The sequence below is a fragment of the Lactuca serriola genome, chromosome 4 (genome assembly GCF_051521515.1).
Source record: "Lactuca serriola cultivar US96UC23 chromosome 4, Lser_US96UC23_V15, whole genome shotgun sequence".
Classification (NCBI taxonomy): domain Eukaryota; kingdom Viridiplantae; phylum Streptophyta; class Magnoliopsida; order Asterales; family Asteraceae; genus Lactuca; species Lactuca serriola.
The window spans coordinates 381,344,158-381,356,913 of NC_136411.1; the positions used below are offsets into that span (position 1 = coordinate 381,344,158).

The 12,756-nt window shown below is 31.3% G+C and overlaps 2 protein-coding genes across 2 annotated transcripts; both read right to left on the bottom strand.

The window, feature by feature from the left end:
- Positions 1–3,128: 3,128 nt before the first annotated feature.
- LOC145099817 (protein FAR-RED IMPAIRED RESPONSE 1-like) lies at positions 3,129–5,200 on the bottom strand. Its single transcript, XM_079037322.1, has 4 exons — positions 4,908–5,200; positions 4,573–4,796; positions 3,979–4,415; positions 3,129–3,680 (listed from the first exon to the last, which is right to left on the bottom strand). Exons 1-4 carry the CDS (start codon positions 5,198–5,200, stop codon positions 3,129–3,131), a joined length of 1,506 nt encoding a protein of 501 aa, XP_078893448.1.
- Positions 5,201–7,622: 2,422 nt separating this feature from the next.
- LOC145097770 (BTB/POZ domain protein) lies at positions 7,623–11,333 on the bottom strand. The gene is made up of 2 exons (XM_079035408.1): positions 10,175–11,333; positions 7,623–8,616 (listed from the first exon to the last, which is right to left on the bottom strand). Exons 1-2 carry the CDS (start codon positions 10,829–10,831, stop codon positions 7,705–7,707), a joined length of 1,569 nt encoding a protein of 522 aa, XP_078891534.1. The 5' UTR covers positions 10,832–11,333; the 3' UTR covers positions 7,623–7,704.
- Positions 11,334–12,756: the final 1,423 nt, after the last annotated feature.

The following is a 12,756-nucleotide window of genomic DNA, read 5'->3' on the forward strand; positions in this document are numbered from 1 at the left end:
TACATGAACAAGGAACAAAAGTTGAAAAAACAAAGGGAGATGATACAGGTAAATGAATGACTTAAAATATACTACAATATTTATATTCATTTTTTTAATAACATTGTTTATTCATAAGTGAATAATATACTATATAAATGAATAAAAAATAAAAAATATTCATATATGATGTATATGTTTCAGGCAAGGAAAACTCTAAAGATAGAAATGAAGGAGGAACAGAAGCTTAGAACACGAAAGATGGAGGTGAAGAAAAACATACAGAAACTGAGAAAGGAAATGCAGAAGATAAAGGTAAATAGTTGAATCACTAATAAATTAATATAATAAGTTTTATTATTCACAAATAAATAACGCAATATAAAAAAAATATTTCTTATTCATAAATAATGATATGCATTACTTATTCATAAATGAATACATTGCTTATTCACATATGAATTACTTAATCACAGTTCTTTATCTTTCAGGAAAGAAAAAGTCAAAAAATGAAAACAAGAAAGGAGAAAAAGCTGACAAGACAAAAGGAAATAAAGGAGGTAACAATCTGGATAAACATTTCAAAATATAAACTCAAATATTATAATTAACTTACAACTATTTATATGATAAATCTCCTGGCATGCAGATACTCATCAAAGCTTTAGTCTAGGTCTCAGTCAAGATTCAGATCAAACTTCAAGTAAAAAATCTAATGAATCTTCACCAAAAAAAGCACTTACAAAGAAACAAATCAAAGACGACCATCAGAAGGTTGTTATCAGATTAGCAAAGAAAAATGCTCTTAATCCAAATCCAATCTCTATATCAATTCCTACTGAAGTAGGACCATCAAACCATGATCTGGATCAACCAAGAGAGAAGAAGCTTGCTGATGCTTTCAAATCACCTTTCAAATGCAGAATAACAGACACAAAACCCAAACTAACACATCAGGAGAGTATTGTCTGTGAATGGTTGTTCAACTTACAAGGCAATACATTGTAAGTAACTTTATTTTATATACATTCATATATGATTATTATATAGATAATAACCTATGACATTTTGATTATATATTTGCAGAGATGTGGTTGTCCAGACAAAATATGGTCAGATAACAGAAAGAGCAATTATGGAAAGTCTATATGCAAACACAGAGATTTTTGGAGAAGTTTTAGACACTTGGTCTGATTTACTTAACCACCAAGAACTGGAAAGGGATTTTGGAAATTCACCATACAGACTCTTCTTGAAAGTTGGAGTTTGTGTAAGTTTATGTTCTAAACTTAATTCCTTCCTTATTCATAAATGAATACACCAATATGATGTATTCATTTATGAATATTATATTTTTTTACAACTGAAATTCACATATGATTATACAAATATGATGTATTCTTTAACATAATTATATATATTCAACTGAAATTCATATATGATTATATTGGTTACAGACTGCTTATCTAACTTCAACATTGTCTGATGAAAGAAAGTATGAAAAATTCAAGGAGAACTTTCATGAGAGTACCAATGGGTACAAAAAATATTGAACATAAAAGATATTGACATGGTATGTTAATTAAAGTTGTTTTTTTATATATATTTTATCAACAAAATACTTACCATTATATACATAAAAACAGGTATTCTTTTCAGTTGTTAGAAGTGCTCACATTTTTGTGATTGTCTTCAACTTAAAGAAACCATCAATTGAAATTCTAGACAATAGTGCAGTTAAGGGGGACTATGAAGGAAAATACGGAGTAATATTGAAACCTTTGGTATGTACCCAATTCACAACAACATAAAATAACCAATTCATTACATATCTAACTTTTATTTTATTTAATGATCAGAAAAATTTCTTCGTGAGATACTTTAAAGAAATAAACCATCCAAGAGCAAATGCAATCTCAAAAGAAAGTATCAAACCCCAACGACTTGAAATGTAATGGAGAACAGTTAAAAACAAAGTTGATTGTGGGGTCTTTGCAATGAGACATATGGAGACCTATATGGGACAACCACTCTCAAAGTGGAAACTAGGTCTTCATAAAGAAAGTGCAGTTCAGCAAACTACTTTAGAGAAGCTCAGGCAAAGATATGCACACATAATGCTAACTTCTGAAATAAATGTTGAAGGCTAAGGTGTTGGATCTTGCTGAAAAATATCAAAAAGTTGAATTCAAAGTGCGTACTGATCATGCATACAATGCTATGCAAACAATTCAAAAAATGTTAAAAGAATATTGATGATTGCTTGTGAAGATGAAAGAATGTTGAAGTGTGATGCTATAGAATAGTTTGTGTTGAAGATGAATGGATTTGAAGTACATGTAAGATGATTCTGTGAAACAAGTTTTAAATGGTTTGTTAAATGTTGTTGAACATCGTTTTAATATTTTTTGAAATGCTTATGAACAGCTTTTATTATCTTGTGTTGAATGACAATGTAATAGAAACAACTTCACTTATTTCTGTCAGTTTTTTATATTTAAATATTTTCAAAGTTTATTTATGTTTATTCATAAATGAATACGAATATGATATATTCATTTATGATTAAATTAGGAGTAATGTGTCATCATAACAAAGTTCATATATGAATATAACAAATTTCATATATGAATATAACTAACTTATTAGTAGAAACAAGTTTGCTTATTTATGTCATTTTTTATATTCAAATATTTTCAAACTTTATTTTTATTTATGCATAAATGAATACGAATATGATATATTCATTTATGAATAAGTTCAAATTAATATGTTAGTATAACAAAGTTCAGATATTAACATAAAAAAGTTCAGATATAAATATACTTATTTATTAGTATAAAAAATTTCACATATTTGTATTCATTTATGAATAATTTACAATATCAATATAACTTATTTTATAGTAATTTAAAAACAAATATCAACATATCAATTTACCATATCAATATAAATGTGTATTATTCATACATGAATATTATTGTTTATTGTTTTTATCTGCATATATTCATAATGAATTAAACCAAAAAACATAAAAATAAAAAAAAAATAAAAATAAAAATAAAAACACTAAAAAATCCCTAACTGTCTTTTGCTGATTTAGCAGTTCCAACTCTTTCTGGACAAGTACGTAAATTGTGTGGAACTCGTTATCCATATCCTGAACACATTCTATGTTCTTTTTTAGAATTTTCATATGCTACTTCACCTGTACATGGAATTCTTTTCTTGATTCCAGAACCTTTATTGCTTTGAACTTTAGGAACATGAATATTAATCTCTTCTGGAATAGGAATAGTAACACCCAAAAGCTTGCATACAACTTCACCATCTGTCTTGCTTTTCAATCCAGGAGAAATATAATCACTTTCAAATTCCTTCAACAACATTTGTTGCTTCTCAGCAAACAAATTTAATCTCTTTTTGTCATCTCTTACAATATCTAAACATGATTCAAAACTATAATATGAATCATTGACTAGCTTTACATTCTCACAATCACCTGAATCGGATTGAACAGAACTAAAACGATAATTTCTTGATATCACATCCTTTCTCCATCTCTTCAAAATGTACCTTTCAAGAATTTCTTTAACACCACATCTCATCATTATTGTATAAGCATGTTTGCATAAAACACCCATACGCTTAAAATGCTCACAACTGCAATTTATTTCTTTTTCTTCAGCTTTTATTTCTACCTGATACAAAAAAAAAAAAATTACACATTTACATTCATATAAGAATACTCATATCAACCCTCATATATTCATATATTCATATATGAATATTCTCATATTCATATATGAATATTCTCATATTCATATATGAATATTATTACATTTTTCATAAAAAAAAACTAGTAAAATTACCTTAAATTCATTTTTAAAATCACTTTTACTGTTGTTGTGTTGCACAATGTAAACTTCCCAACCATCTTCAATACCAACATATGAGTATGTATAGAAAAAAACATGTTTTATATATTTCTTTTTGCACCTCAAAAAATAATGTACTTGTATAAAGCTTTGATGATTGTAGTTCTATTTCTCGAGGTGTTTGCATTTTATATGATGCTTTCTTTGATGCCTTATCAAGATCTCGTTGAGTATTCCTTTGTTTTTGAATGATAGTGTCGTAATTCATCATGAAACTCAAAAGTAAGTTCCCACTTTCTGAGTATGTATTAAAGAATGAATTCATACTCTCTGACCTCGATGTAGTCTTCATCAAACCACACATTGGAATATCACTAAAATCTCCAGGTATCCATGAATCACGTATTGTAAACATGTCTTTAAACCATCTTGTGTCTTCAAGATTGAATTCCTTCATAAGTAAACCCCACTTCACCTCAAAAACATCAGGTTTCATATTAGTGTCCCAAACAAGCTTTGAAAACCTTTTTCTAAAGTCTGTGTTATTAAATAAATCATCTGATATTTGTATTTAAACAAAAATATTCATAAATGAATAAATAATAATAAGTAAAATAACAATCAATATTCATAAACGAATATACTAATAAGTAATATATTTGAAATATATTAAAATAATACCTTCTTTTCAAGTTTTTCATTATATGTCACATACATAATCGGTGCTTTGAATTACGAAACACATTCTCAACAGCTTGTTTTATTGCAGCATCTTGATCGGTTAAAACAAGTGTTGGTTCTTTCCCATGAGTTTTAAGAAATGATTTAAACAACCAAGAGTAAGACTCAATGCTTTCATTGCTTAGCAACCCAGATCCAACAGTAATCGATTTTTTATGTTGGTCAATAGCAGTAAACGGAACAAAAACCATTCGATACCTAACACACAAAAAAATGTTCATTAAAGTCAATTTTTGATGTATTAATAATTGAATATAAAAATATTCATATATGAATAAGCTATAAACAAAAATAGATAAAATAACTTACTTGTTTGTTCGGAAAGTCGCATCAAACGAGATAACATCACCAAATTCAGCATAATATGCCTTCTCCATTTCATCAGCCCAAAACATATAGTCCAAAACATCATCTTGACAATTAAACTCAAATGAGTAATTTGGATAATGAGCTCGACGGTCATTCATTGTGTTTACTATCATCTGGGCATCTTTATAACCAATAACCCTGTTGATATCTCTCCTTAAATTTTTATAGTCAACTACTTTTGGCTTTACAAACTCATACCCACCTCTCAAACTTGCCCTCAACTTATGAGCCATAGTTGGACCTATTTTGATGTGGAAGCACGCACAATAAACTCTTTTTCTGAATACGACATTTGTCTCGCTTTTTTTAAATCGCTTCTCTTCTCAAGTGGATGGTTGTGAAGTTCATCAAACTAAAAAACTTTATAATCTGGAGTTCCATACACAGATTCAAATATAATCTTTGCTTGACAACCAATAGCTCTTGAATTTGAATTTCGTTTCCTCCTAACACCACTTGTACCTAATGTGTCACAAGATTTCTTTTTCTGTTTACCACCACGATTACATATAATATGTTTCTTCTTTATAATCTTGTTATCAAACATTGACTATATGCTCAGTCTAACATCAAAACTACCAATTTCAGCATACTCAGAATACATTTTGATAGCCAACTTTAATGATTTGAAGATTAAACCCTTAAATGGAATTAGTTGAACAGGTACATCTGGCTTATAGACATGTTCTCCAATTATATCATCACAATATTGTGCATCATGTACTGAACTTGAAGATTCACCACCTAAAATAATAATGCATGAATAAAACAATAACATATATGAATACATCAAACTCATATAAATAAAACAAAAATTATTCATATATTAATAAAAACATTCATATATGAATACATAAAATTCATGAGGATTCAAAATATATAAAATAAAACATAACTTATTCATATATGAATAAAACGAAAAAAAATAAAAAATTCGAAATTACAATTATCACACGATTATTCATATATGAATAAGACAACAATTTATTCATATTAACATATTCATATGTAAATAAATGATAATCAACAAAATTAAAAACAACAAAATAATTCAATAACTGATACCTTCAAAAAATGAGTTCTCAACATCTTCTTCTTCACTCTCACTCATAGAAGAATACAAATCACCATCAATAACACTAGAATTCGACATAATACACCAAGTGATCTATATAAATAAACAAAAACAATCTTAATATCGAATATAACGAATATATCTCACAAAAAAAGTCGTAAAGATGAAAACCTGGTTAATTACGAATATATCTCACCTCAACGTACAAAATATCTGAAAGAAACTCAAATCATATATGATCAGATGATGTAATTAAGCAATCTCTATCGGTACAGAACATAAAAACTACAACGATATATCCGATTAAAAATTAAATCAGCTCAGATTCGAAATAAATATCTCAAACTACTTAACAAAAATCCGATGAAATGACTCCAATAAATATTTGAAACTTGATAATCTTGATAATGAACTCCAAATAAACAGCATCAAAACGAAGATAATAAGCGTAATTCCAAACAAATTATAAAAAGCAATAATCTTGTTAATGAACTCTGATCTATCCGATTCAAACGATATACATACCTGATCAAATCGACGGAAACTGAATACGAATTAGAAAACTGAAACATAAATGCGAAACTTCACGATTAATGGAATGAATACGTATAATTGCTAACGAGTTATATAAAGAAAATAATCTTGATAATGAATTTCTCATATCCAATTCAAACGAGATAAAGATATCATCAAATTGGAAACTGATAACAACGAACAGGTAAATTCTATGTAAAAAAGTTGCTAATTTACAAAGATACCCTTAATGAAAATGGACACGCGAAATTTTTTTATCTGAACATGTTAGATAACAGCCATAAACATCTAGAATGCCCGGAGACGTTTAAAAAAAACATTTCCCAACTCCTAGTTATCAAACTATCAAATCGGTTTAACTCAAACGTGTTTTCCAATAATTGATATCCGGTTCGGTTTTCGGGTTTTTAACCCGCAGCTCTAACAATATATCTTTCTTTGTGGGCCTAAAGCCCAATATCAAGGTTATGTCTTTCAATATAAAAGACCATAAACTCTGAATCTTCCTTCCATTTAAACAAAGTAAAAAAAAAAAAAAACGTTATATATCAGTAAATAAATTTCGTTCATTTTATAAATATCTTCCAATGTTTTTTCATTTATATTTATATTATTCTAGAGACAAAGATCTCATAAACTAAACAAAATGTACGAAATCTTTTATTGTTCACAATTTCCAGTAACGTTTAAGTGTCCGATGGTCCAACTATACACCACTTGTGGTCCTGTAAACTCATTTACACTTCGGATTCTCTATGTTTTTCATGCCATTTTGAATCTAAAAAGAAACAAATTAAATAATTAAAAGAGTAATAATTGAGTTTAATGGGGTCACCATCGACATCTATATAAGGACCACATTTCAATTTATCGATAAGTCTCCGCATGCATTGCATTTGCAGCTCACATATCCACTGTCATCATGTTGCAAACTGGACCACTAACATAACACTCGTTACGATTTATGCTCTAGTCAGATAATATCAAATAACACTGAGATTTTATATATATAGATAAATAATTAATTAAAATATTCAAAAAAAACACAATCGAAACTACAAACTCTTATCAATCAAATCAAATCCACACGATTACATAATATCATTTTACAAACGAGTTAATACAAGGTCATGATTCAACATAAGGTCTAACAAACGTTCTACGCCACCAAACCTCAAAAGCCTTTTGAAGATTCGGGCAATTATCACCTAATTTCAAGAAACTACTCAACCACCCAAGCAAAATAATCTGCTGATCCTCGAGCGGGAGTGTTAATATAGTCCTCCCGATCCCCTCCTCCACCACCTTCCGATCAAACGACTTACACCCATGTTGCAACCATCTATAATCATCGATCAACGGTTGTAACCAAGTCTTTAAAAGCAAGTGCCGCGTGTCTTTACACGGTAAAACCTCCCCTCTTCCAATACCCACAAACAATCTAGCTGTAATACAGCTGACATGGTAGCGGTTCACTAGTGGAACCCTACAGTGTAGGCCGGCCAGCTCCTGCTGGCCGGCCCACATGACTGCGAACTCATCAGCTGAGTTCCGATCAGCTAATATATCAAGGAGCCACGACAGGTTGTCGGACTCCAACACCATTTGTTTGACCGCCGGATCTTTGATTTCCGGCGGTTGCGCTACGAACTCCGGCGACGCCAGTTGCCGGAATAGGAGCAGTAAAGCAGTCAACGAGGCTTTACACGATGTGTAAATGGTGTCGTGGAGGTCAACTGAGGTGGTTGACTTGTTGTTTTCACGGAGGAGTTTTGAGACGACTGTTTTCATTTCGCGGCGTCCTTTTTCTTCGGTGCTTTTGAGTACGAGGTGGAGGACGTGTGAGAGCGTGTCTTTTTGAGGTTTTGATACGTCCGATGATACGCGTTTAAGGATTGGGTTGACCCCGGTTGACTCGTGTTTGAGGTGTAAAATTGAGGATACAACACGTTCTTCTTCTTCCTCGCCTACCCATGGGACGGCTTCTAGAAACTCTAGGCATGATTCAATGCATGTTTTGAATCCGAGTAGCTCCGCAACCTGAAATTAGTATTTTGATTGTATTGTTAAGATGAAGGTGACGAGAGTAAAAAGACTATTTTACCCTTAAATTATCCAAGATTTACCGAGATCTTGACTGTAATATTTGGTGCAAATAGTAATTAATTCCTCTCTAACCCATTACACCGTTTTAGTCAACAAAAAATATTCCTGGCATCTTCACTTATTTCCAACTTCTATAGATTTTCAAAAACAATCCTTACATTTATTAGATTTTTACAAATTTGACCCATGTGTTTCTAACTTTCTAAAGATTTTCAACAACCCTTACATTTATAAGATTTTTACAAATTTGACCCATGTGAATTTATTACAATAACTTTTCAGGTTTTATATTATATTAGACAACTATAACCAAAATAAATTACTATCGTATATTTGTCAATTATGTGGGTTTTATATAAATTATTGTGTTTTAGATTATTAAACGTTTGAATAAATTTGAAACATTAAAAAATTAAACCTAATATACATAATAAAACAAATTCAATTTATTATATAGATTCACAAGTAACATATATTAGATACACAACATATTATACATATAAAAAAAATTAAAAATTGCATAAATTCAATTTGACGGACAAAATTGTACAATAGATACTTAAACAACAAATTTAATGTTAACGAATAAGAGCTCTTTGATAGTTGTTGATTAAGTCAGATCTAACTGAGTCAATGACTAAGTCAATGTCAGCCAATGTCTATGTCTATGTCTATGTCTATGTCTATGTCTATGTCTGACCGAATCAAATCAGGTAGACAAATCTCTAACAATGTAGGAACATAGACCGAGTCAAAGGCTTTTAAATGTAATATCAAACAGTCTGAATCTAACCAACCGAGCCAAACAAAACCTAACATCATATTTGACATTTTACTATTTCACAAAACACCATTTTTTGTTGAAAAATGGGATTTGATTTTGGGTTATTAGATGACCCTAAATGAATCTTTACAATTATTTTTTGAGTAATTGCATCAATGGTACTGAAACAAGATATAAAATGAAATCTACAGATAATACTATCCTTTTTATCATATCTAACTTATGTTTGTCTTTAAACACTTATAAAGATCAGACTTTTAGTAAACAAATTGGTCAAAGAAGATTTATCCTTAAATTCCATTGGAAAATTGTGAGCTTTTTTAATTGGGTCAACAACGAATTTAACTCCCGAGTCAAACAGTCCTCATATTTCCAAGTTCCAACTACTTAAATTTATTGCAGAAACTCATTGGTCAAAAGAAAAATAAAGTCTAATACTATCATCATCATCATCATCATCAACAACAACATCATCATCATCAACAACATCATCATCATCATCAACAACACTTCATCACAATTCACAAAGTATGCAAATGGTATCTCAAACTATATTTTCAGATAAGATTAAATGCAAAAAAGAGTGTCATTGTTGTTTTTAAAGATCCAATATCATCATCCTATATTCATACATGTTATAACTTATAAGAGCAGGATAAATAAATCAATGGAAACAATCAAAATGTAAGTAGAAAGTTAAGAAATTACCTTAAGGATTCGAAGAACCCTAGAAACACTTTGTTTGATCAACCTTTGCTTCAACTCTTTACAATACATCAACCCAACAGTCTCGACATATGTTTCAACATCTTCACAATCATCAACTTCGATACAATGGAAGCTCGGATGCTGTGCTAATAATTTCTCAGCAAAAAACGAACTATTTTCTTGAAGAACAGTCTTATGAACACTCAATTTCACAGTAAACCCCTGTCGACCTTTTAAAACCACCTTCAAATCACCTGTTCCAGGTTCACCAAACTCGATCGATACTTTTCTCGGCAAATTTTCTGTGTTTGGCCGGACGGCGGTTCTCTCGCCGACGACAGATGCAGCAAGAACAACAGGTGGTTCAAAACCGTTTTTCCGTTGATCATCGGGAACGACAGTTTGAGTTTCCGACTTTGAAGATGAACGCGATGGTTTTTTATCGAGTTCTGATGAATGTTTCTTCTGATCGGTGGGAGTTTTGGTAGGTGGAGAAGATGATGATTTGGGTTTGTTTAAAGGGTGTTGTGCTTTTAGGGTTTTTTGAAACATAACAGGAGAAGGACAACACCAGAATCCTTCTGGGGTTACAGCAATCGGCACATTTCTAATCTTCGTCTGCCCTTGTTCTACCTTCGTTAGTCTAATTTCCGCCATTTCAAGAAATTCTCAAACATTCGTGGGATTCATAGTGTACGAAAACAGAAATCAAAACATACCCTAAACCCAAAATTACAAGAACCCAACAAGCTTACCGATTAATGTCGATTGATGAAGATTCCTTGAAACGATTGAAACGAAACCCTAAGAACACACATCACATGACATGACATAGGACTATAGGAGAATTGATGAGATTGAGGTGAGATTTAACAGGGTGGAAATGGAATGAATGATTACAGAATCGAAATAATATATTGTGGAGATGATAAAAGTGAGGGGAACACAAGAAAAGAGAAGATAAAGGGGGAAGCGTTTGATGATGGGTTTATGCTTTTCAGTCACTGGGTGTGTTTGTTTTGTGGCAATTTCAGCTTTTGATTTTAAATTGGGACACACAGAAACACACAGTGTGTGATTGTGATGTAGCTGTCAATTCCTGTTTATGCTTTGTTTTCTTGCTTTTGCTTTGCTTTGCTTTGCTTTGTTTTGCTTTTTAAGTACTGAATGAATGTGAAGAATGCTATGTCAAGAACATCAAATGGTTAAAATCATAAAACTTTTGAGTAATTTACATGTTTGTCCACAGAATCTGAGTTGGGTTAATGTTAAAAAAAGGACTAAAATGTAATTATTGCCTTAGTCCAGGGGTCATTTCCGTAATTTTAGTGCATGTTAGCACATATCCCTATATATACAATTATTTGTTTTATATATAAAATTTTATAGGAAGATAAGTATCGAAATTTGTGTCGTAACTTTTACGGCTTGTAATGCTATTTTATAGGGGAGAAAACAAATAGATCGTTATGTATTTTTCTAAAACATGATATTTAAAAAAAAAAAAAAAAAAAAAAAAAAAAAAAAAAAAAAAAAAAAAAGACAAATAATTGTTATTTTTTAATTTTTTTTGAACCGATAAATATTATTAAAACACCCACCTAGCAAGTTGTTACGGGGGAGGAGGGGAATACTTTACAGTTTTACAAGATTACATGTTTATAAAATTAGGAGTGGAGAGCCTTATACGCACTTAAATGGACTCACACACCAATCCACCCATCAAAATGTGCATCTAAATCTCCTATGCTTGACCCATGTAAAGACTGTCAATTTGACCATATCAGCCATTATAGCAGGTGATGTTCGAGTTTTCTTGAAAGTCCAGTCACACCTTGCCTTCCATATGAGCCAAGTTGTCCCATAACATATAGCAATTAGACTCCTCCGTTTTTATGGCATGTCCCCCATTTAGAGGCAAATTCTACAAGGTCTTTTATATGTTTGAAATGCAAACCAGGTATCCCACACCATCGAAATATCCATTCCCATACTGTCATAGCTTTTGGACATCGGAGAATCGCATGGTCTGTGTCTTCAGGTTCTAATCCACACCAGGTGCATGTAGGAGATGGGATTTGAACGCCACGTTTGATTAAGGTTGTAGCAGTAGGCAGCCGATCGAGAACTGCTCTCCACATAAAGTAACTCACCATTATTGGGATGTTGTGTGTCTAGTATATCAATACTTCACCATTAATTCGATCTCTTCCATTAATTTGTGACATGAGTACACTCACATGGAATACACCATCATGCGAGAGGCTACATACCCATTTGTCATGTATGGGTAATGGGTGGAAGCCTTCAACTAGTGCTTTAATCACTTCGAATTGGCGTATTTGACCGGTGAGGAAAGGTTTGATTTCTAGTTCCATATCAGAGCATCTGGAGTTACTCGATCGGAGACTTTACATCTCTTATACCTGTCCAGTTTGTAGAGCGCGGGAAAGGAGTCTTTCAGTGTTGTGTCCCGGTTCCACCTGTCATGCCAGAACATGGTGTCTTCGTCGGATCAAACATCTTTCACAATCACCTCATCAATGCGGATGTCTAATTCTGCTAACACACTATGAATTCTC

Bases quoted from the DNA above. Each gene is read 5' to 3' on its own strand.
- LOC145099817 (XM_079037322.1), bottom strand. From the start codon at position 5,200: ATGGCTCATAAGTTGAGGGCAAGTTTGAGAGGTGGGTATGAGTTTGTA. The intron at 4,797-4,907 runs GTAAGTTATTTT...TTTGTGTGTTAG, and splicing joins GCGACTTTCCGAACAAACAA to GTATCGAATGGTTTTTGTTC. The intron at 4,416-4,572 runs GTATGTGACATA...TACAAATATCAG, and splicing joins TAATTCAAAGCACCGATTAT to ATGATTTATTTAATAACACA.
- LOC145097770 (XM_079035408.1), bottom strand. From the start codon at position 10,831: ATGGCGGAAATTAGACTAACGAAGGTAGAACAAGGGCAGACGAAGATT. The intron at 8,617-10,174 runs GTAATTTCTTAA...TACTAATTTCAG, and splicing joins GGGTTCTTCGAATCCTTAAG to GTTGCGGAGCTACTCGGATT.